The following is a 21,044-nucleotide window of genomic DNA, read 5'->3' as shown; positions in this document are numbered from 1 at the left end:
ACAAAGTGATCAGGTTGAGGGATCACACAGTCTTAATCCCCATTTTACAGATGAGGAGAAGATTTTAGGAAGACGATCCCAGGAGCAGAGTGTTGGTTAGACTGAAGAAAGGAGAGGCTGGAGGGAAGGAGACCTGTAAGGAGGAAGATGCACCTCCAGCTAGGAGGTGATGAAGTTGTGGATCCAGGTGGAGATGTAAGGATGAAGAAACGCAGGAAGGGATAGATTTTAGAACTGCTGTAAAGGGAAAAAAAAAAGAGAGCAAGAAGCTTTCTGCTGAAGCATTCAATTAGGAAAGCACGATTGCCAGCTATGCACGTTATATGTGATTCCGTTATCCTCGTCATACCCAATGTTCCTCCTCCAATTCTTCATCCTTGATCATGAAGTAAAAATTAATTGGTTTATAAAAAATGTAACCCAGCTGTAAAATCAAGCCATTACATGTCCAAATCTGGAGAAGCAGCATGGCTCAGTGGAAAGAGCCCGGGCTTTGGAGTCAGAGGTCAGGGGTTCAAATCCCGGCTCTGCTACTTGTCAGCTGGGTGACTTTGGGCAAGTCACTTAACTTCTCTGGGCCTCAGTTCCCTCATCTGTAAAATTGGGGATTAAAACTGTGAGCCCCCCGTGGGACAACCTGATCACCTTGTAACCTTCCCAGCGCTTAGAACAGTGCTTTGCACATAGTAAGCGCTTAATAAATGCCGTCAAAAAAAATCAATGTCCAAGTCAAGGAAATAGTCACTCTGTTATGTTCCATTAAAAGGTAAAGGACAAATTATTGAAAGAGGAAAAATAATTACAATTACAATTACAAAATAATTACAAATGATTACAACTTCTCTGTCTTGGTTCTAAATCCCCCATTAGATGGAGCCATTGTGAGGTTTAACACAAATCAAAGTGGAAAGAGAGCACATAAAGTTGTCTGCAAAAGAAACTAGTGTTGTCTTGTTGGGTTCTTTTCCCCCCTTTGGCAACCGTGCAGATTGTTTCTTTAAGAGAACATCCTCCGGAAATATCCTAACATGTAAAACCAATAGAGGAAAAAAGGGAATTGTACTTTTATTAAATGAGGTGAAATGTGATATATTTCCTTTTAGCATTCACTATTCCAGGCTGGTAACTTTTGATGTTTTTCTTTTCTCTCTTTGGTTATAAAGAAATAAGATAACTTCTCAACTGTCAGGCGGCTCAGTTTCCTCCTTGACTTTTCCTTGGGTTGTGGCTGTTGCCCCAATTCCGCACTGGTAGCTTTAGTAAGGGTAACAGGTTCCAGGGCTCTGGCTGGGCCCTAGAATGCCCAGTGTTATTTTGCTCTTCTTCTGTTTTTTCTAGTTACTAGAGTAGTCATAAGAAAGAGAAGAAATTATTTGCCTCCCCAAGATGGTCAAGATGATGAGAAAGCAGCGTGGCTCAGTGGAGAGAGCCCGGGCTTTGGAGTCAGAGGTCATGGGTTCAAATCCCGGCTCCCCACTTGTCAGCTGTGTGACACAAAGTTAGGTTGTTAAAATGCCCACCTTTCACCCTTTATTCCCACTTTCCAACGTCAGGCCAGCTTCTGCTGAAGTGGAGTTGTGTATAGAAGAGGTAGTTCACCCATTTGGCCCTTTCTTGCTCTTTCCTCTCTTGTTCCTCGGAGGTTGTCCGTCTTTGTTTCCTTATAAGAAAGGCCAGCCAGCCCGCACTCTGCTTTGTGATTCTCTGCTGCTCAGCTTGAAGGGGAAGAAAAAAAAAAAAACCCTTCCTTCCTCTGCTATCAATAGCTAGAGTTTATCAATCTTTGTTTCCATCTGGCTGATGACCTCTTCCTCTCTTCCTCTACCTGTGGCTCTGGAGACCCATCTGGAGAAGTGCCAGCATACAGTGCTTTTGTTAGAAATGTATTTGAGAGAAACCCAGAGGAGGGGAGGGAAAAATCCAGACCTGTTGCTGACTCCCTGACTTACTTCCTGGTTATTTATTACTATGGCTACCGAGCTCTCTTTCCTCTTCCAGATTGTGGGTTGGGTTAGCATTGTTGATGCCAACACTATGCAGATCACAAGTTCCTTCCTTTTTCCTGCTGCAGATTTGCCAGAGTAATAGATGTTGTCCACGGAGCTCAATTCACACCTGAAGGAATCAGGCTTGGGAAAACCAATTACATTTAATCCCTTAAGAAACAAAGGTAGTCTTTGGGGCAAACAGTATTGTATCAGAAAACTGAGTTGGCTTTCATTTTTACCTTCAGTTTTCTCTACTGTGTTTGAAAATTAATTTTCAAGAGCAGTAGTCCTAGCAATAACATTTATTGAGGACCCACTGGGTGGAATTCATTGTACTAAGCATGTGGGAATTGCAAAACAAAATCATGACACATTCTCTACCCTCAAGAAGCTTGCACTTTAACAGAAGAGAGCCAGATATAAAATTATTGCCATATATAGTCCCTTGTGGGACATGGACTGTGTCCAACCTGACTATCATATATCTACCCTAGCGCTTAGCACAGCGCCTGGCACATAGTAAGTGCTCAACAAATACAGTAAAAATGGTATTTACTGAATGTTTTACTCTTTGTGCAGAGCACTGTAGTAAACACTTGGGATACACAGTACAGTTGGTAGTCATGATCCCTAGTCTCAGGGAGCTTACAGTATAATGGTAAAGGAATATCCACTGAGGAATGGAGAGCAAAAGTTTTTGTAATACCGCAGTTCAACTACTTTGTCAGCTTCCTCTCTGGCTTCTCTGCCTCCAGCCTCTTTCCCCCTGAGTCTATATTATATATTGTTTTCTGGGTCATCTTTTTGAAGGGTTGCTTGGTACCTGTCTCTCCCCTCCTGAAAAATTTACAAAGGCTACCTGTCTCCCACTGCATCAAGCAGAAACACCTTACTTTTGGCTTACAGACTGCCCACCAGCTTTCCCCAAATTACATATTGGCTCTCCTCACCCCCTGCGCCCAGGCTCACACTCTTCAATCCTCCAAAGCTAACCTTCTAACTTTAGGCAAGCTGGGTGGCCTAGCGAAAAAAGCACAAGCCTTGGAGTTGAAAGATCTGACTTCTAATCCAGGTTCTGCCACTTGTCTGCCGTGTGACCTTGTTCAGTTTTCTGGGCCTCAGTTTCCTCATCTATACAGTGGGAATTCAATACTTGGTCTCCCTGCCATTCAAGACTGTGAGCCCCATGTGGACAGGGATTCTACCCAATCTGCCTAGATAGCATTCACCCCGGTGCATAGTACAAAGTAAGTGCTTAACAAATACCACAATTATGATTATTTTTTTACCTGAATTTTAAGAAAAGGTATCTGAGTGAAACTGGAATCTTCCACGAGGATGATTCACTTGCACTTTTTTGACAGAGTCTGCTACAAAGAGTCTGATTAGGTACTTAGGGGATTTTTCTTTTTCTTTGTTTCTTTTTGTTATTGTTGGAACCTACATGCTAGTGGTGGTACCAAAGTGAATTTGTTGGCATGACATTGTTAGTCAATTACATGCTAGGCAGAAGTAGTCGTCCAGAGATTAAGCACTGATTGATTCCAAATCCCACACCTGATGTACCCAGCATCTATTTCTGTGTGTCAGTGTCCACTTGGGTCAGGGCTGCAGTGTTGACTTTGGATCTGGCCGGTTCCTTTGCAATGAATGCAAATGAGGAGCGGCGTGGTCTAGTGGAAAGAACAGCGGCTTGGGAGTCAGAAGTCCTGGGTTCTAATCCTAGCTCTGCCATTTGTCTGCTGTGGGACCTTGGGCAATTCATTGACCTTCTCTGTGCTTCAGTTTCCTCATCTGTAAAATGGGGATTCAATGCCTGTTCTCCCTCCTGCCAGAGCGTGAGCCCATGTGGGGCTGTGTCTGGACCTGATTAACTTGAATCTGCCTCAGCCCTTAGAATAGTGCTTGACGCATAGTAAGTGCTCAACAAATACAATAGTGCACACAATAGGCACTCCATAAATGCTATTGGTGTTCATAATGATGGGGTAAAGGGAGCACCTCTTATTTCCACTTGTGTGCTTCTGTTGCCTCTGATTTTCCTCTGTAGCCTAAAGTAAATGGACAGCGTGACCCGGTGGAAAAAGCATAAGCCTTGGAGTCCAAATACTCAGGTTCTAGTCCCAGCTCTTCTGCTAGCCTGCTGGGGTTTTTTGGGTATGTCACTTACACTTTCCAGACCTCAGTTGCCTCATCTGTAAAATGGGAGTAAGTTACTAGCTCTCTCTACCTCTTAGACTGTGAGTCTAGGGTGGGAGAGGGGTTATCTGATTTGATGACCTTGTAGCTACTCCAGGATTAGCACAGTGACTGGCACATAACAAGCTCCTTAAAAATATCATTTTTAAATGGAGGAGCATTAACCAATAAAAATAAAGAAAACCTTGAGGAATGAGGTTGAGATGGAAAGAACTATAGTTTGGTATAGTATAGCCTGCTGGGGTTTTTTGGGTATGTCACTTACACTTTCCAGACCTCAGATGCCTCATCTGTAAAATGGGAGTAAGTTACTAGCTCTCTCTACCTCTTAGACTGTGAGTCTAGGGTGGGAAAGGGGTTATCTGATTTGATGACCTTGTAGCTACTCCAGGATTAGCACAGTGACTGGCACATAATAAGCTCCTTAAAAATATCATTTTTAAATGGAGGAGCATTAACCAATAAAAATAAAGAAAACCTTGAGGAATGAGGTTAAGATGGAAAGAACTATAGTTTGGTAATACTCAAAATGTTACTATTTCGTTTTCTTTGCTAATGTGCCAGTGCCTTTTGGGCATCAAGACACGGTGCCGAAACTGCATACCGGGAACACATGATTCACAGCATTCTTCATGGATGTCTATCTTTTCTTCTGCCCCTTTACTTCCTGGAATAAAAATGAAGACCCACACTAATCTGAGGAATATTTTCCATCAAACAATAGATAGTGGGCTTCCATCACTTCCTTCCTGGGCTCCTATCACTTCCTGCATAGAAGTGCCTGTGGTTTTTGAAAGGATTAAAAATCTGCGGGATCCTAATGAAAAGTGAGGTGAAAGTCAGGCTAAATGGACTTTCTGCTGGTATACCCCATTAAGGAAAAAAATACATATATTCCATTAAGGAAATATATATACATATATATATATATATATATATTCCATATTCCATTAAGGAAATATATATATATATATATATTTCCTTAATGGAATATGGAATATATATATATATATATAAAACCCAACGAATGCACCCCACTGAGCTAAGCGACCCCTCTTAAATTCTAGTAAAGGGGATTATTTAAATTTTTATGAGTCTGATGTTACTGAGAAGTTTCTCAGGTAGTAGTCTCAGCCTTTATTGAGTTATTGCCTGGTCCGTCTAAAGTCTTGAATTCAATTTTTCCCCAAATAAAATTTCAGCACATATTACAGTACATCCTTTTGATCTATGCTCCCAACTGTCACCTGTCCCCTCTTGCCTATCATGACACCAGTCACTTATGATAAGAGGAAGCCAACCACATAGTTAAGGGAGTTGGAGCAGGAAGGTAGAAGAAAACATATTAAGGGAAAATAATGAAGGGAAACACTTTTGTACACAATGTGTCATTGATTCATATCACACACCGCAGATTATTCGACAAATGGCCTATGAATCAGGAGATCTGCGGAAACGTGGCAATCTCTTTTTTCTTTTTAAACAAAAAGTGACCTAGCGTTCACATGCAGTTCACCTTATCATTGTTTGAAAAATAAAATAAACATAACTGTCATACGCCCAACACACATAAGAAGTAACCAGTGGAATCTTTTTAAAAATACTCATCATCTTCATTACGTTTTCATGTTTAGACTAACTACTGACTGGCTTATCAAGAAGTGCCGCAGGTTGGTCTATTGATTTAAAAAGAGATTCTTATGCAGAGACTTAGCATTTTCTTTACTTATTATCAAAGTGCACAGAGATCTCATGTGTGTGTTCCCTCAGCCCCTATTGTATCAAGGGCCAATCTACTTTGACAAAATGGTGTTTGAACCTTGCCAAGGAGTACCTTAGAGAGGAATCCACATTTCCCCCACCTCCTCTCCCTGCTTTCTTTTGCTAGGTTTACTTGGGAGCTATTTTGCAATGTTTTTTTTTTTTTCTTCCAATTTGTGCCCTACATGTCCGGGACTCCCTTCCGCTAAAAATCCCATTTTGGTGCCTCTGGGATCAGTTCAAATTAACCTTAGTGACTTGATTTTTTTTTTTAATTGGCTTAGACTCCAAAAGGTTTGTCATTATTAGGGGCTAATAGTGTTCAGCAAGTACATTGCGTTCCTGGAACACACCATTTCCCAGAAGCTACTCTGTTGTAATCTAAGACACAAGGTTGGACGTGAAAGTTTGGGCGAAAGGTTGGTGCTTAACCCCCTTAGAAAGCTCCTAGACTGGACATAATCTCACTTTTTAGCCTGGGCCAGTCCACTGATTAATCAATCAATGATATTTATTGAATGTTTACTATGTGTAGAGCACTGCAATAAGCACTTGGAAGAGTATAATATAGCTGGACATGATCCCTGTGTATAATGAGCTTACAATCTAGGGGAGAAGGCAGGTAATGTACTAAGTTACAGAGAGAGGGAATCAACAAGTATTTACTGAATTTCCAACAAGTGACATAGCACTGTGGCTTGTACAAGTCACTCCTTGCCACTAATCTGTGAGATGCTTTTGGCAAAGTTTTCTTAGGCATTTTCTGGCCTTTGCTAATCCCCTCCTGCCCGCATTACCACGCAGGGGCTTTGCTGCTGCATCACAGGGCTCTTCCCTTGGGTGGGGAGAGAAGGCATCAGGGGAGGAAGATGTGGCTTCTTTAAATCCAATCCAAAGCTGCACATATGGACCATATGAACTGAGCCTTTGGGTCAAGTTCAAGGAGCAGTAGTGGAGATGATCACTTGGGAGAATACAGTACTAAGTGGCCTGTCTGGTGCTACTTAGAGTTTGAACCGCCTTGTAACGCCAAGGTTAGATGAAGCATTGGCTGTTTAGCATTCACTTCATCCTTACTGAGCATCTAAAAGCTGTCTACTCCTGCAAGTCCAATTGGTAGACCCAGGATCTTCTACAGGTCGCTTCCCCACCTGCTAATTGGCCCGGAAAGGCAGCTTATTCAGATTTATGCCTTTGTAGATAGAGCTACTTCTAAGAGCAGTAGGAACCAAATAATATTTTTAGACACTCTGGGTGAGAAGTTCCTAAACTCCATATCCTTTTAGAATACACAAAGTGAGCAGCTGGGGTGGGCGATGGCCAAAGAAAGACTGAGAGGCATACGAAGCAAATGTCATTTATCCTTCTTGTTTTTTAAACATACCTTAAGAAACTAAACAAAGACAATGAGTTCATTGGTCCCGCAGGAAAAGCCCGGTCATTTCCTGAAGAGCTATCAAGCCTGTGCACATTTGATAGAGTTTCATTGTTCAACAGTTTCCAGTAATGGCAGCGATTACTTGACCGATATTGTAGTCCTTTTCGTTTCACCTTAGAAAAGCCTACAGTACCTTATTCCAGCTTTTCTCAGAAGAATTTCGCTTCTTTTTTCCCCTCAATTTATCTGTGAGGGAGAAAAACTCTGCTTAATGAGCTGTACATCCAGGAGGGAGAATTAGCAGAACATCATTTAGATTCCCGTGTCTGGAGTGGAGTGATTCATATACCAGGGCAAAATGTACCTTGTTCTTCTGGTGACTCTTTTTCTCTGTAAGTTTTTTATTCTGTTTTTTTTCTTGATAGATTTTGACAGACTTTAAACTTTGAAAATAATGCCATTTCATCTTTTGTTTCTAGGTTCAAGGCTCGAAGGGAAAGAAAACTGTAAGTTTTTAATACTTTATCCTTTCACTCAGTTTTTATTCTAGCATAAATAATAAGAATAATAATGATGGCATTTATTAAGCGCTTACTATGTGCAAAGCACTGTTTTAAGCTCTGGGGAGGTTACAAAGTGATCAGGTAGTCCCAAGGGGGGCTCACAGTTTTAATCCCCATTTTACAGATGAGGTAACTGAGGCGCAGAGAAGTAACTTGCCGAAAGTCACACAGCTGACCATTGGCGGAGCCGAGATTTGAACCCATGACCTCTGACTCCAAAGCCCGGGCTCTTTCCATTGAGCCACGCTGCTTCTCTTAAATTCAAATGAAAACAGAGTAGCCATTGAGTGGAAGCTAAGAAATCAATATTAAAGTACCATTCCATCAAGGCAGCCTTCCAGAGTATTTATTAACCCAGAGTCCAAGTCATACGTGCATTCAAAATTACATGTGCTCTGAAAAGCATAAAATTTGAGTTCTAAGGCAACTGTTGGTTTTAGGAGACATTTTAAAAATGAACATTCCAATAATAATTTTCTTCATGTCCGTCTGCTACTTTCTCTTATTCTGTCACTGTGAAAAATCTGTTTTGTTGTTCACTAGTAAGATTAATAGAACAGTGTCTCTTAGGCTAAATGTTATACTTTATACATTGATGAGACTACTGGAAATTTAGGGAAGAAATAGGAAGAAGTGCCGAAAAATAGCTTGTTGTCTTTCCAGTTTCTCCTTTAACAGATCAGAAGGATTTTGGGGGAGCTGAGACATTTCAGGATTTTAATTACTAATTGTTTTTTACTTCCCAAGTGAACAAAAATGCTAAACTTTATGCTTGGGTCAAGCACAAAACCACAAGTATTGCAATACCAGAGAGCCGTTGATTTGTGTGTTTGTTGGGGTTAGGAAAGAGAGAGAATGTTTGTATTTGGAGACCATTCTCTCCACAGTATATAAACTCTCATTACCTTGGGCTAAATAGCATTAAACACAACCCTAAAATACCTTTGAAATGTTTTAGAATTTATTTAATACACTTCCTATTTTTTTAGGCAAAGGAGAGTAGTGAGGGAATGGGAATGGGATTATGTTTGAAGACCAGAGATTGTGAGTAATCCACCCATGCTCTGAATCGTTTGTCCAGTTGTGTCACAGTATATCACTTTGGACAAAAAAGAAGTGAGGATATGATGCTATAAAACTAGGCTTCAGATATAAACCTCCTTCTCATCTCAGAATTAACCTGGTTTGAATTTTTAGTGTTGCTGCAAGGTGTTTGACTTAGATGCATTTCTCTCATGTGTGCTTTACTGTGTATTCATTTGTGTCCTGATTCCCTGCTAGATTTTTTGAGAGATCACGTCTTCCACTTCCCTTGCAACTTTCCACAGCCCTTTTGATACTTATACGGTGAATATTGAGAAAATGATAATACTTATTGACTAGGCACTGCCTTAGATTTCCTCACCGTTTTAACTTTTTGCTGAACTTTCCGAACTTCATGTGCCCTATTATTCCAGCTGAAACCCTTAACACTTCAGACCATGTGTTGCACAGCTGTATTTTTTCTCTCCACATTTTCCTCATCTTAGCTCTGTGTGCACCTTCATTAGAAATCAGTAATGTTTCCAGAGCATTTTTATTCATTCATTCATTCATTCAATCGTATTTATTGAGCGCTTACTGTGTGCAGAGCACTGTACTAAGCGCTTGGGAAGTACAAGTTGTCAACATCTAGAGACGGTCCCTATCCAACAGTGGGCTCACCGTCTAGAAGGGGGAGACAGACAACAAAGCAAAACATATTAATGAAATATGATAGAATAAATATGTACAAATGAAATAAAAAGAGTAATAAATGTGTACAAACATATACACAGGTGGTGTGGGGAGCACTCATTCATTCATTCCATCGTATTTGTTGAGCGCTTCCAGTGTGCAGAGCACCGTACTAAGCGCTTGGGAAGTACAAGTTAGAGCTTTAATAATAATCAATCGATCAATCAATCGTATTTATTGTGCGCTTACTGTGTGCGGAGCACTGGACTAAGCGCTTGGGAAGTACAAGTTGGCAACATATAGAGACAGTCCCGAAATGCCTACTGCCCTAACAAACCCTAACAACTAGGTATTGTAAAAATCTTAAAGGCCCATCCCTGTCCAGTAGGAATTCCCAAATCTAAAGTTTTAGACAGTACAGATGGACAATCAGTGGTATTTATTGAGCTCTGTCTTAGCTTCCCTAATGACCCCCTCCCTTCTTGAGCCCCCTCTTTCTCTTTTAATCTTGGGTGGCAATGTCAGAAGCGCCATTAGACAATTGGGCAGTGGAGCGACCCGCTGCAGCAAACAGCACAGACACCTCATAGCTTCAGTTAATGCCCCTGCTCTCTGGCCAAGACCAGTTCCACAGCTACTTGACACAGATGGCCCCCGGCACAATTACAGAATTCTTCCAGGTACAGGTCGAAGGTGGTCAAGATTAGACTCATAATAGTCCCTGTGCCTTCTCTGGGGCTGGAATTTAAATGCTGGAAAGGGAGATGGGTGAAACTTATTTGCTTCCCCCAACCCGGGCCCGCAGTAGAACTCTACTCTCATGACGATGCTACTTATTGTTGTATTCATGCATTGAGTGTGGCTAAAAGGCCAAAGAGCGACTGACATGCTCCTCTGCCTTGTTTGTATGTAAGTATATATCCTTGCGGTACTAATGGGGTTGTTCCATACAGAGTTTGTTTCTGTTTTTGAGACCGTCAATCTGTATCCTAGTCTTTGTGAACCCTTTGCTTGAGGAGAGCAAACTCCTTTCCTGATTTCTTCCACCACGTTGGTCTTTCTGTTACCTCGGTCTACTATGGCACTCTCAAGTCCATTGCTTTGTTTGTTGTAGTACCTGAGACTGTTCTTCATTGTTCTCTCCTCCTGGCCCGCACGTGCCCCATTTCAATCAGCTCATCAATCAATCGGTGGTATTTATTGAGCTCTTAATGTGTGTAAGGCACTGACCAAAGTGCTTGGGCGACTTGGCAGACGCAAAAGGGAGTTGGCAGACACGATAATGGGCCTTGGAGTCGGAGGACCTGGGTTCTAATCCTGACTCTGCCAATTGCTTGCTGTGAGACCATGGGCAAGTCACTTAACTTCTCTGTGCTTCAGTTTCCTCAACTGTAAATCTGTTCTCCCTCCTACTTAGAATGTCCTGTGCAGGATAGGGACTGTGGACGGCTTAATTAACTCGTACCTACCTCAGAGTGAGACTCGTAGTAAGTGCTTAACAAATACCATTAAAAAATAAATCCATTTTCCTATGAGGACCCTCCCAGTTGATCATTGCTTCAGTGTTAGTGAGCTGACTCCCGTCCAGGAACTTATTTTTTATAGTCTTGTCCTGCCCTTTGATGTTGAGTATGTTTCAGAGGCAAATGTGCTCCACAAGCTGGATGTGTCTTCAATATTGCTCTGAGGCAGCGGGCGACCTCATTTAGTGGGTATTTTGCTTGCTTTGCTGAAGCCTACAGGACAAAACAGTGCAGCTTTTATTTTATATTTTTCAAAAACCATGATTATTGTCCCAATCTAGAGCTAGCTCTACTCCACCTCTGAATTCCACAGGCCCCCCAAGGTGCTCTAAGTGAGGTAATGTTCTAAGGCTTCAGAGAAAAGCTTTACCGAAGTCTTGTTCCAGTGATCAGGGGCCTGCAACTTTGTCTAAGGCCGCTGTAGGGAGAGGTATTAACTGAGTGAAAACCAGGTAGATACCCTTGTGAATAATGTCACTTGAGCCAAATCAAAACGATTGTCTTTTTTTCCTTTTTGAATTCAGCTTTCACCATAAACAATGCCTATATCAAACATATACCAGACCAAGTTTTGAACGGGGATAACCTCACAATTATCTGCAGTGTGGATATCAGCAAAACCTCACAGTTTCAGCTGCAACACCAGTTTTTGTTCTATAAGGACGATGAACTCATCGGCAATGTCACCTCTGAGATGGAAAAGGCCATGTTTTTCATCCCTGCTGCCCGGATTCTCAACACAGGGGTTTACAAATGCACCGTGATTGTCCACGAGAAGAAGAAAACCTCTTTAGGTATAAAGGTTTTCGTGAAAGGTAAATTGTTTCTTCACGTACAGTTGGGGTTGACCAGCAAAAGCCAGAACTGTGGGAAGGGATAAGGAAGGAGAGGTGCACGGGTCATAGCAACAGGGTTTGATTTTATGAGATTGGAAGGGCCGTGAGACACTCACTGTTTGGGATCTCTGCTGTTTCACTGCTGGTCTGTCGAGACCATCAGTGGTAATCTGCATCGATTTCTCTCATGACTATCAATGTGGGGAATCACGGAACTAGTCCCCCATTTGAAGACGACGGTGTTGATGGTAACCACATCTGTGAGCGCGGGTGTCTCTGAAAATTGTCCATGGATGTTGTAAAAGTTAGACCAAAGGTAATGCCATTGCACTTCCTTGACGCCCAAAGATCACTGAAATTTGCCCCGGCAGAGGTGGTTGATCCTGGCCAGATCTCCTTGGGTAGGCCTGGTATTGGGTGAGATTTGGCCGTTTATTGCCTGACTTACCTGGATTTCCGGCTCTCAAGTTATCCCGTTATTTCTAAGCATTTTTACAGACAGTTGTCACAGTAGTTTTTTCCCAGAGCCCAACAGGGATATTATTCTACCCAGTTTGGCTAGTCCATGTTTTCACTATATGTTTCAGGTAGAACAGTGGTAGAGAATTAGAGAACATTTGTCTGATGATACGATCCTGTTAGGATATAGGATGCCACTGTTTTGGATAGTGTTGCCAAAGAACAAACAACCCACCGGACTGGCAAACTGATGTCTGACATAGCAAAGTCTGACTTGTGATTCCAGGTGAAACTCACGCTGCTTGCTTTTCTTTTCTCCACAAAGGAGTGCCAGCACCCACACTGACGCTGAACAAGGAAGATGTGATGGAAGGCGGCCTGGTGACTGTCAAGTGTGAAGTCAAAGAAGAGAATCCCCCGATCTATTTCGTAATCGAGAAACTAGATGTGACTTTCAACTTCAAGCAAAAGAAAGAAAAGAATGCCCGGGATAAGAACTATGTACAAGTGGACTTCCCTATAGAAGAAGGGGACAAGATTTTGCGTTTCCGCTGCCAGGCAAAGATTTCTTCTGGGGCCTCGAGCGAGTTTTCGCCATTCACCGACAGCGCGATAGTGACCGTCAGGGGTCAGGTTCTTTCTTTGCTTTTCATTACCCTCTGTAGCCTGCATCCTCTTTTTGGATGACTTTGAACTCTGTAGAAATAACTTGAAAATCTGACAGAGAAATTTTCTCTTGGTAGGGTTCTGTCTATTATCTTGATGCTTTGGGGAATACTGCTGTCTTCAGGTAAAAATCTTATAGCTTGCATTAGCGTAAAGCGTACCTGGGTTTTAGTTCTTTGATTATCCATCATCAATCATCATCAATCGTATTTATTGAGCGCTTACTATGTGCAGAGCACTGTACTAAGCGCTTGGGAAGTACAAATTAATCAGTCAATCAATCAAATCCAATCAATCAGTAGTGCTTATTGAGCACCTTTTGTGTGCCCAGACCTATTTTAAGTGATTGGGAGAATACAGTAGAATTAGTACAGTATTACCTGCCCTCTAGGAGTTTACAGCCAGGTGGAGGAGAGAGATAATTAAATTACAGATAAGAGGAAGTAATAGAATATACAGACTATATGCATAAGTAATCCAAGGGCTGTGAGGACTGAAGTCTTTAGTTGGGGTTGCAGAAGGGCTGAAGTAGTAATTGGGGGTTATGAGGTGGGGAGAGGAGAGATTAATTACCGAAGGCCTCCTGGAAATAGGATCTCAGAGGGGCTTCTTTTCTCCTAGAACATGGACAAATTGATGTGAGAGATAGTAAGTCTGTCATCTGCCCATGTCATCTTTTCAAGAACCAAGACATCCTGGTCAGCTTACTATCTAGGAGCTATAATAATAATAATAATGGCATTTATTAAGCACTTACTATGTGCAAAGCACTGTTCTAAGCACTGGGGAGGTTACAAGGTGATCAGGTTGTCCCACGGGGGGCTCACAGTCTTAATCCCCATTTTACAAATGAGGTAACTGAGGCACAGAGAAGTTAAGTGACTTGCCCAAACTCACACGGCTGACAATTGGCAGAGCCGGGGTTTGAACCCATGACCTCTGACTCCCAGGCCTGGGCTCTTTCCACTGAGCCACACTGCTTCTCATAAGAGCTATGGCACTTATGCTTAGGCATGTACACCATTTTGGTGCTGTCAGGAGCAGGGTTATCAAAAAACACACAAACCCATGAAGAAATAAGAGCTGAGTCAAACTAAACACCCAGATACTATTTTAGGAAGTCTGAGGAAAGCATCTTTGAGGGAGTAATAACTGTTTTCCCCAATCCACCACATGGAAGTTTTATAGAGGGATTGGGAAACTGGGATTATTTGGTCAAGTCCCCTCAGAAGTTGTCTATTAAAAATATTTTTTAAATGGTATTTGTTAAGTATGTACTCTGTGCCAGGCACTGTACAAAGCTCTGGGATAGACAAAAGCTAATCAGGTTGGATAGAGTCCATGTCCCACATGGGGCTCACAGTCTTAATCCCCATTTTACAGATGAAGTACTTGAGGCACTGAGAAGTTAAGCGACTCGCCCAAGGTCACACAGCAGACAAGTGGCGGTGGCAGGATTAGAATCCAGGTTTTTCCAACTCCTAGACCTGTGCTCCGTCTACTAGGCCATGCGGCTGCTTCTGCTTCTCATGAAAGCTGTCATTTTACTGTACCGATTGGATTTGCTAGATTTTTGCCCCCAGCAGAAAGTTGGATATATTCTCATCCCAACTGACTCTTCGTCTTAGAGAAGCAGCGTGGCTCAGTGGAAAGAGCACGGGCTTTGGAGTCAGAGGTCATGGGTTCAAATCTCGGCTCCGCCAATTGTCAGCTGTGTGACTTTGGGCAAGTCACTTAACTTCTCTGTGCCTCGGTTCCCTCATCTGTAAAATGGGGATTAAGACTGTGAGCCCCGCTGTGGGACAACCTGATCACTTTATAACCTCCCCAGTGCTTAGAACAGTGCTTTGCACCTAGTAAGCGCTTAATAAATGCCATCATTATTATTATTATTATTTGTAGCCTCCCCAGTGCTTAGAACAGTGCTTTGCACATAGTAAGCACTTAATAAATGCCATCATTATTATTATTATTATTTATAACCTCCCCAGTGCTTAGAACAGTGCTTTGCACATAGTAAATGCTTAATAAATGCCATTATTATCTAATGATTAGATTTTGTTGTACTTTGCCATGTGCTGATTAGCAATAGTAATAATAATAATAATAATGGTGTTCATTAAGTGTTGACGACATGCCAAGCACAGTACTAAATGCTGGGGTAGATACAAGACGAACAGATGAGGCACAGGTCCTGTCCAACATAGGGCTCATAGTCTAAATAGGAGTGAGAACGGGTATTGAATCCCCATTTTATGGATGAGGAAACTGAGGCGTAGGGAAGCTAAGTGACCGGACCGAAGTCACACAGCAGGCAAGTGGCCAAGTTGGGACTAGAAGCCAGGTACTCTAACACCTATATTCCTGCTCTTTCCTCTAGGCAATGCTGCTTCTCAGTGGGTGCTCAGGAAATTCCATTTACAGTTACAATGTCTGCTTAGGGGAGTCTCCCAAAGTGCCATTCTTCCTTTAGAGGTGGTGCAAAAGTGAGAAGTCTGCTTCTGCCCACTCCCCCAGTCAGTGAGAAAATTGCACAGAGCAAGGGAAGCAGTGTGGCCTACAAGAAAGAGCATGAACCTGGGGCTCAGAGCTCAGGATTCATTCATTCAGTTGTATTTATTGAGCGCTTACTGTGTGCAGAGCACTGTACTAAGCGCTTCAAATCCCGGATCCACCACTTGCCTGCTGGGTGACGTTTCGCAAGCCACCTAGCTTCTCTGTGCCTCAGTTTCCTCAATAGTAAAATGGGAATTTGATACCTGTTCTCTCTCCTACTTAAACTGTAAGCCCCATGTGGGACAGGGACTGTGTCTGACCTGATTAACTTGTATCTAACCCAATGCTTACAACAGTCAGTTAATCATATTTATAGAGTGCTTACTGTGTGCAGAGCACTATACTTAGCTCCTGGGAGAGTTCAATATACCAATAAACAGACACATTCCTTGCCCACAATGAGCTTACAGTCCAGAGAGGGAGTGAAAGTGTAACAATACTATTATCGTTATTATTTTATTATTATTATTATCAATATTTTTATCATCATCATCATCATTGCTGAACCTTTCCCTTCTCCAATCCCCTCTCTTTCCCCTTCTCCTTAAATTCTAACAGACAACATTTTGATTGCTAGTTTAGCGTCCATCTTTATCCTAGTTGACTTCTCCTCTTATTAATCCCTCTTATGGTAAGAAGGTTAATGGGAGAGAGAGAAACATGGAGAACAAAAATGAAAACATTGATATGTTGTCTCAGGCCTAATCTTAATCTTAATCAATCGTATTTATTGAGCGCTTACTGTGTGCAGCGCACTGGACTAAGCACTTGGGAAGTACAAGTTGGCAACATATAGAGACAGTCCCTACCCAACAGTGGGCTCACAGTCTAAAAGGGGGAGACAGAGAACAAAACCAAACATACTAACAAAATAAAATTAATAGAATAGATATGTACAAGTAAAATAAATAAATAAATAGCACTTCAGTAGGATAGGCCTAGCACTGGAATCCAAAGTCCAGTTATTTAGGGAGAATGAACTAGAAATGTATTCTCAACTACATCCTCTGCTGAGATAGGGGAAGAAATATTTAGCTCTTTTTTCTTCTTCCCCTCTGATAAAGCCTTGGTTCAGCCATCAGGTCCATCACCTTCAGTGTTGTTCCTAAAGTGATATGGGAAAAAAAGGGCCCCCTCCACTAGTAATTTGCCCTCTCCCTTATGTGTGCGAATCCCTGGACTCTGAATATGCCCCTCTTATCCCATTCCCCCTCACCCACCTTTTTCTTTTTTCCCTTCTGGCGGGGGAAAAAAGGTTTAGCGATAACACAGTCATCATCACACCATCTCTCTGAGAATGGGGGTCTACTATGGTTGTGCTTGGAGGCAGGATTCTAAATTTATGCCAATGATGAGAAGAGATGGATAGAATTTAGAGCGCAACAAGGAAAAGGCCCTAAGAAGAATGGAGTGAAAGACAGGTCAGAGTAACAGATGAGCGATAACGGGGGGAAGAGAGGGAAATACAGAGAGAAGATCAGGGATTTATCAAAGGTAGGATGTGTAGAAAATTGAAAATCTTGCTGAGGAGATCAAGAAGAATGGGAAATAGTGAGACTAACGCTCACTCCCTGCAAAGAGACTTTTGAGTATTAATTTCTAATTTTTTTTTCCCTTGCAGAAACTTTTTCCAACCCCAAATTCCATATAAAACCTAAGGGAGTAATCATAGAAGGAGACTCACTTGAAATTAAGTGCACAGTCCAAGTGACGCACTTGTCTCATGAGAGCCATGAAATTATTATCCAGAGAGACAAGGAGATCCAAGCCCACAGAAGAGACACAAATGAAGCTATTTATTCTACTCAAGCTACAGTCAAAAAAAATGGCAACTATACCTGCAAAGTGGAATCCAGTAGGATATCTAAAGTTAGCAGTATATTTGTCAATATAACAGGTAAGAACAATTGATAACTGTTTTCATTTTCGCATAAAGTAATTGAGAGTTAGTTAAAAAATCTAAAAGCCTTGAAACCCAAGGTAGTTATTCTAATAGGGCAGGTTTATGTTGACTTAAGCTAGATGAAAGCTTGGAGTAATTCAGACAAAAGAATTAAGCCTTTGGTTGCTTTCTAGATTCTTGCTTGATCCAACCCTCAAATTTCTACGGTAAGCACCTTCAGGGGCCAGACCAATGGTTCAACCAGCCAAGTATAACGCCTCTGGCACCAGCAAAAATATACTTGGAATAGTAGTGTCTTCCATGGTAAAAATCCCTCATTTTCTCCACTACTTTCCCAATAGGGATGTTTTGTTCATGTATTTATCCGAAATCCCCTTGAACATACTCATATTTTGGCCTACGCAACTTCCCAAGCTAATGAATTCCGAATGCTTACCTCCTGCTATGTGAAGACCTGTTTCCTTTCATTTGCTGGAAACTTTTCTATCGAACATCAGTGGAAATCAGTCCCCTAAATGAAAATAAATGGAATTTGGTGAACTACAGACTGAAGAGTCTGTTATGAGTCTTCACCGAAAAACAAGCCAATCACTGCAGGGTTTATACTTTAATTAAAGGATTAGATTATTTACAAGTGGACTTGTGTCAAGTTTTGTTCTGTTGCTTCTGTTTAGTTTTCTATTTTGTAGCCTTGCCTGTATTTCTTAGATGTCTTACAGGTTTATATTACCAACAGAGGCAACAGTTCCAAACTTTCTGTGTCTAATTCTACCTCAGTTTTGCTGGGTGACTTTGGGCAGGTTAGAATTTATTTGGGCATAGTTGCTTAGGCTAGAGAGTGACTCACTTAAGTTGGACAGGTTTTCTCTCACTCACTGAGGCATTAAATGCATCCTCTTCCTAAATATAAAAATCACTGATTTGGAATTCATGTTTTGTAAGGCAATAGAATGGATTTTAGAGTTTCGATAGTATGAAGGTTTCACCCATCTCTTGGGGCACAGTGGCACCTTAGTTGTGAATTTTATTTCCTTTCGAGGAAGGTAGGAAAGCAGTGTGAAAGAGGATTGGTTGGAGGACTGGGAATCAAGACCACCCGTCTGTGCCTTTGGACTTTCGATTGCCCGGCACTGTGATTGTCGGCACTGCAAAGATGGGCTCCTCGACAGCATCCTCCTTACTTGGGATGTATTAATGGGGCTCTGGAATGGAGCATTATGAGTTTGGCAGGCAAGCACTCTGCATAGGTTTAAGTCTTATTAGAATCATGTGGTGTGGTCACTGTATTTATAAAAGGAGGGAGTAGGAAAAAAAAATTAAAGGAGTGGAAAAGAAATCCTAGGAGGACAGATGAAAAGAATTGGGCTATTTTGTCTGGGAAAAAAAAGGCTGAGTTCACTTAATAAATATCTTCGTACGTTTGGCGGTTCTAGAATGGGGGGAAATCTGCCCCGTGTTCGAATAAGAGGAAACAGTTGCCCATAAAACAGGAGGGATTATGGATTGGATAAAGGAAGAATTTCTTGATAGTGTGGTAAAGTAGTGAAATACGGTGTAGGAAAGTCATGGAACTTCTCTCCCTGGATATATTTAACAAAAGACTACACTGAGGCTAGAATAAGGCCTGTGCTAATTGGGCAACCCAGGACTCTCTGACCTCTGGGGCCACTCAAGGCCACCGGGGTAACCCTACATTCAGACAACACCCAATATCTTGTTGGAAGGGGAAGGGCACAGTCCCTGGGCTGGGGGCTGAAGCAGAGACATGTTTTTCCCGGAGACTTGGGAGCAAGGAATCCAGGCTCGGACGCTTTGTATTTCTACCGGCCTCAGTCAGAACTCGGAAATGAAAAAGGTTATGTCTGGACAGTTGGGAGGAGGGGTTACCTTGGTCACCCCATCAACCTCTGCAGGAGGCACTGCTCCAGGCTGAAAATAACGCTGGCAGTATCTAGAGTGTTTGTGCGAAGGCAGGGGAGTGTGCATACTCTGGGGAGAGGCACAGACTAGCTTGGCCCTAAAGGAGCCTTCCTGGTTGCCACGACCCCAGATTAATCGAGACCTACATCTGGCTGACCCCCTGCCGATGCCCTAACTGAACCCCAGACATTTTCTGAAGCCAGAAGATTTCAACTGACTTTTTCCTCCCTTGGTTTCGTGGGGATTTCTGTTTTTCTTGGTGGCAGCCTGTAACAGGAAGTATTTGAACTCTAGCCAAAAAACTCTACTTCCCTGAGGTTTACCACCTTATGTTGTGGAAACAGGAGGTTACAATCAGTAGCCGAATGACCAATAGAAAGACGTTGTATATTTCTTCTGCTATGTGTCTGTCTTGTCTTTGCCTAAGAACCTTTTACTAACCTTTAATAATCATGATATTTGCTAAGCACTTACTGTACGCCAGGCACTGTACTGAGCTCTGGGGTGGATTCAAGCAAATAGGGTTGGACACGGTCCCCGTCCCGAATGGGGCTCACAGTCTCAATCCCCATTTAACAGATGAGGTAACTGAGGCACTGATAAGTGAAATGACTTGCTCAAGATCACCCAGCGGACAAGGGGCAGAGCTAGGATTAGAACCCATGACTTTCTCACTCCCAGACCTGCGCTCTCTTCTAGAAAGCAGCCCAGTTGAGTGGCCAAGAGGACAGAGAGGGTTGAGTGGAGCCTGACCGGTGTGACAGATCGAGCCTTTGGGGATCCTGAAGCAAGGAGTCTGAGGGCTTCCTCAAAGCCAAAGTTACCTTACCCTTAGAGCTCATACCTACCCTTTCTCCCTCCAGGAGGACGGTGCCAAGACTTTATTTTAGCCCTAAGGGGGGCTGCTGCAGAAGTAGGTGAGAGGGTGAGTGACGAAGGGATGCCAGGTGGATCCCCTCTGGGTGCTGGGCCTAGGTAGTGGTCCCTCAGCTCCATGCTTAAAAGTGACCCTGGAACTGACCTCTGTAACTATTATAACAATTTGTTCCTTATTCGGGGCTGCTGAAATGTTTACTACTGTTCTTATCTGGGAAACCCATTGAATTTGGGGATTAAAAAGCCTAGAAGTCTGGGGAATTTAGAACGTAAAACTGGACCGCTTAGAGCAGAGAGCTCTGGGAACTTGCTAGATTGGCAACTGAAAGCAGGTCTTCACCTGAATTTCAAGACAGAGAAGAAAGTCGCATAGTATTCTTAAAAAAACTATTCATCTGAAGAACACCCAAGAGGCAGGGTGAGGTAGAAAGAAACCAGATACCCTTCTTCCTTTTATTTTTTCAATTTGGTTCTGAGAAAAATCGGTCAGCCTAAAGAGTTCTCTGGTCAATAATCCCCTCCTTCATGTCTGTTTCATGACTGTAAAATCCTTGTGGGCAGGGAATGCTTCCACCAACTCTGTTATATTTTACTCTCTAAAGCGCTTAGTACAGTGCTCTGCACCTAGTAAGCACTCAAAAAATACCATTGATTGGTGGTCCTTGAGGCTTGCACAACTCCATAATATGCTTGTCTTCCA

At 42.3% G+C, this 21,044-nt stretch overlaps 1 protein-coding gene across 2 annotated transcripts in view; it reads left to right on the top strand.

The window, feature by feature from the left end:
* Positions 1-7,440: 7,440 nt before the first annotated feature.
* Positions 7,441-21,044, top strand: part of PECAM1 (platelet and endothelial cell adhesion molecule 1) — a 46,701-nt gene continuing 33,097 nt past the window's right edge. For both annotated transcript variants that reach the window (XM_038757256.1, XM_038757255.1), the window contains exons 1-5: positions 7,441-7,718; positions 7,806-7,832; positions 11,653-11,943; positions 12,749-13,051; positions 17,267-17,542. In XM_038757256.1, the coding sequence (XP_038613184.1) occupies positions 7,685-7,718; positions 7,806-7,832; positions 11,653-11,943; positions 12,749-13,051; positions 17,267-17,542 (931 nt within the window). In that variant the 5' untranslated portion in view covers positions 7,441-7,684. The remainder of the gene's footprint in view (positions 7,719-7,805; positions 7,833-11,652; positions 11,944-12,748; positions 13,052-17,266; positions 17,543-21,044) is intronic.

The sequence above is a fragment of the Tachyglossus aculeatus genome, chromosome 15, assembly GCF_015852505.1.
Source record: "Tachyglossus aculeatus isolate mTacAcu1 chromosome 15, mTacAcu1.pri, whole genome shotgun sequence".
NCBI lineage: Eukaryota > Metazoa > Chordata > Mammalia > Monotremata > Tachyglossidae > Tachyglossus > Tachyglossus aculeatus.
Note: the sequence above shows the minus strand (reverse complement) of the source record. Positions and strands in the feature narration are given on the sequence as shown.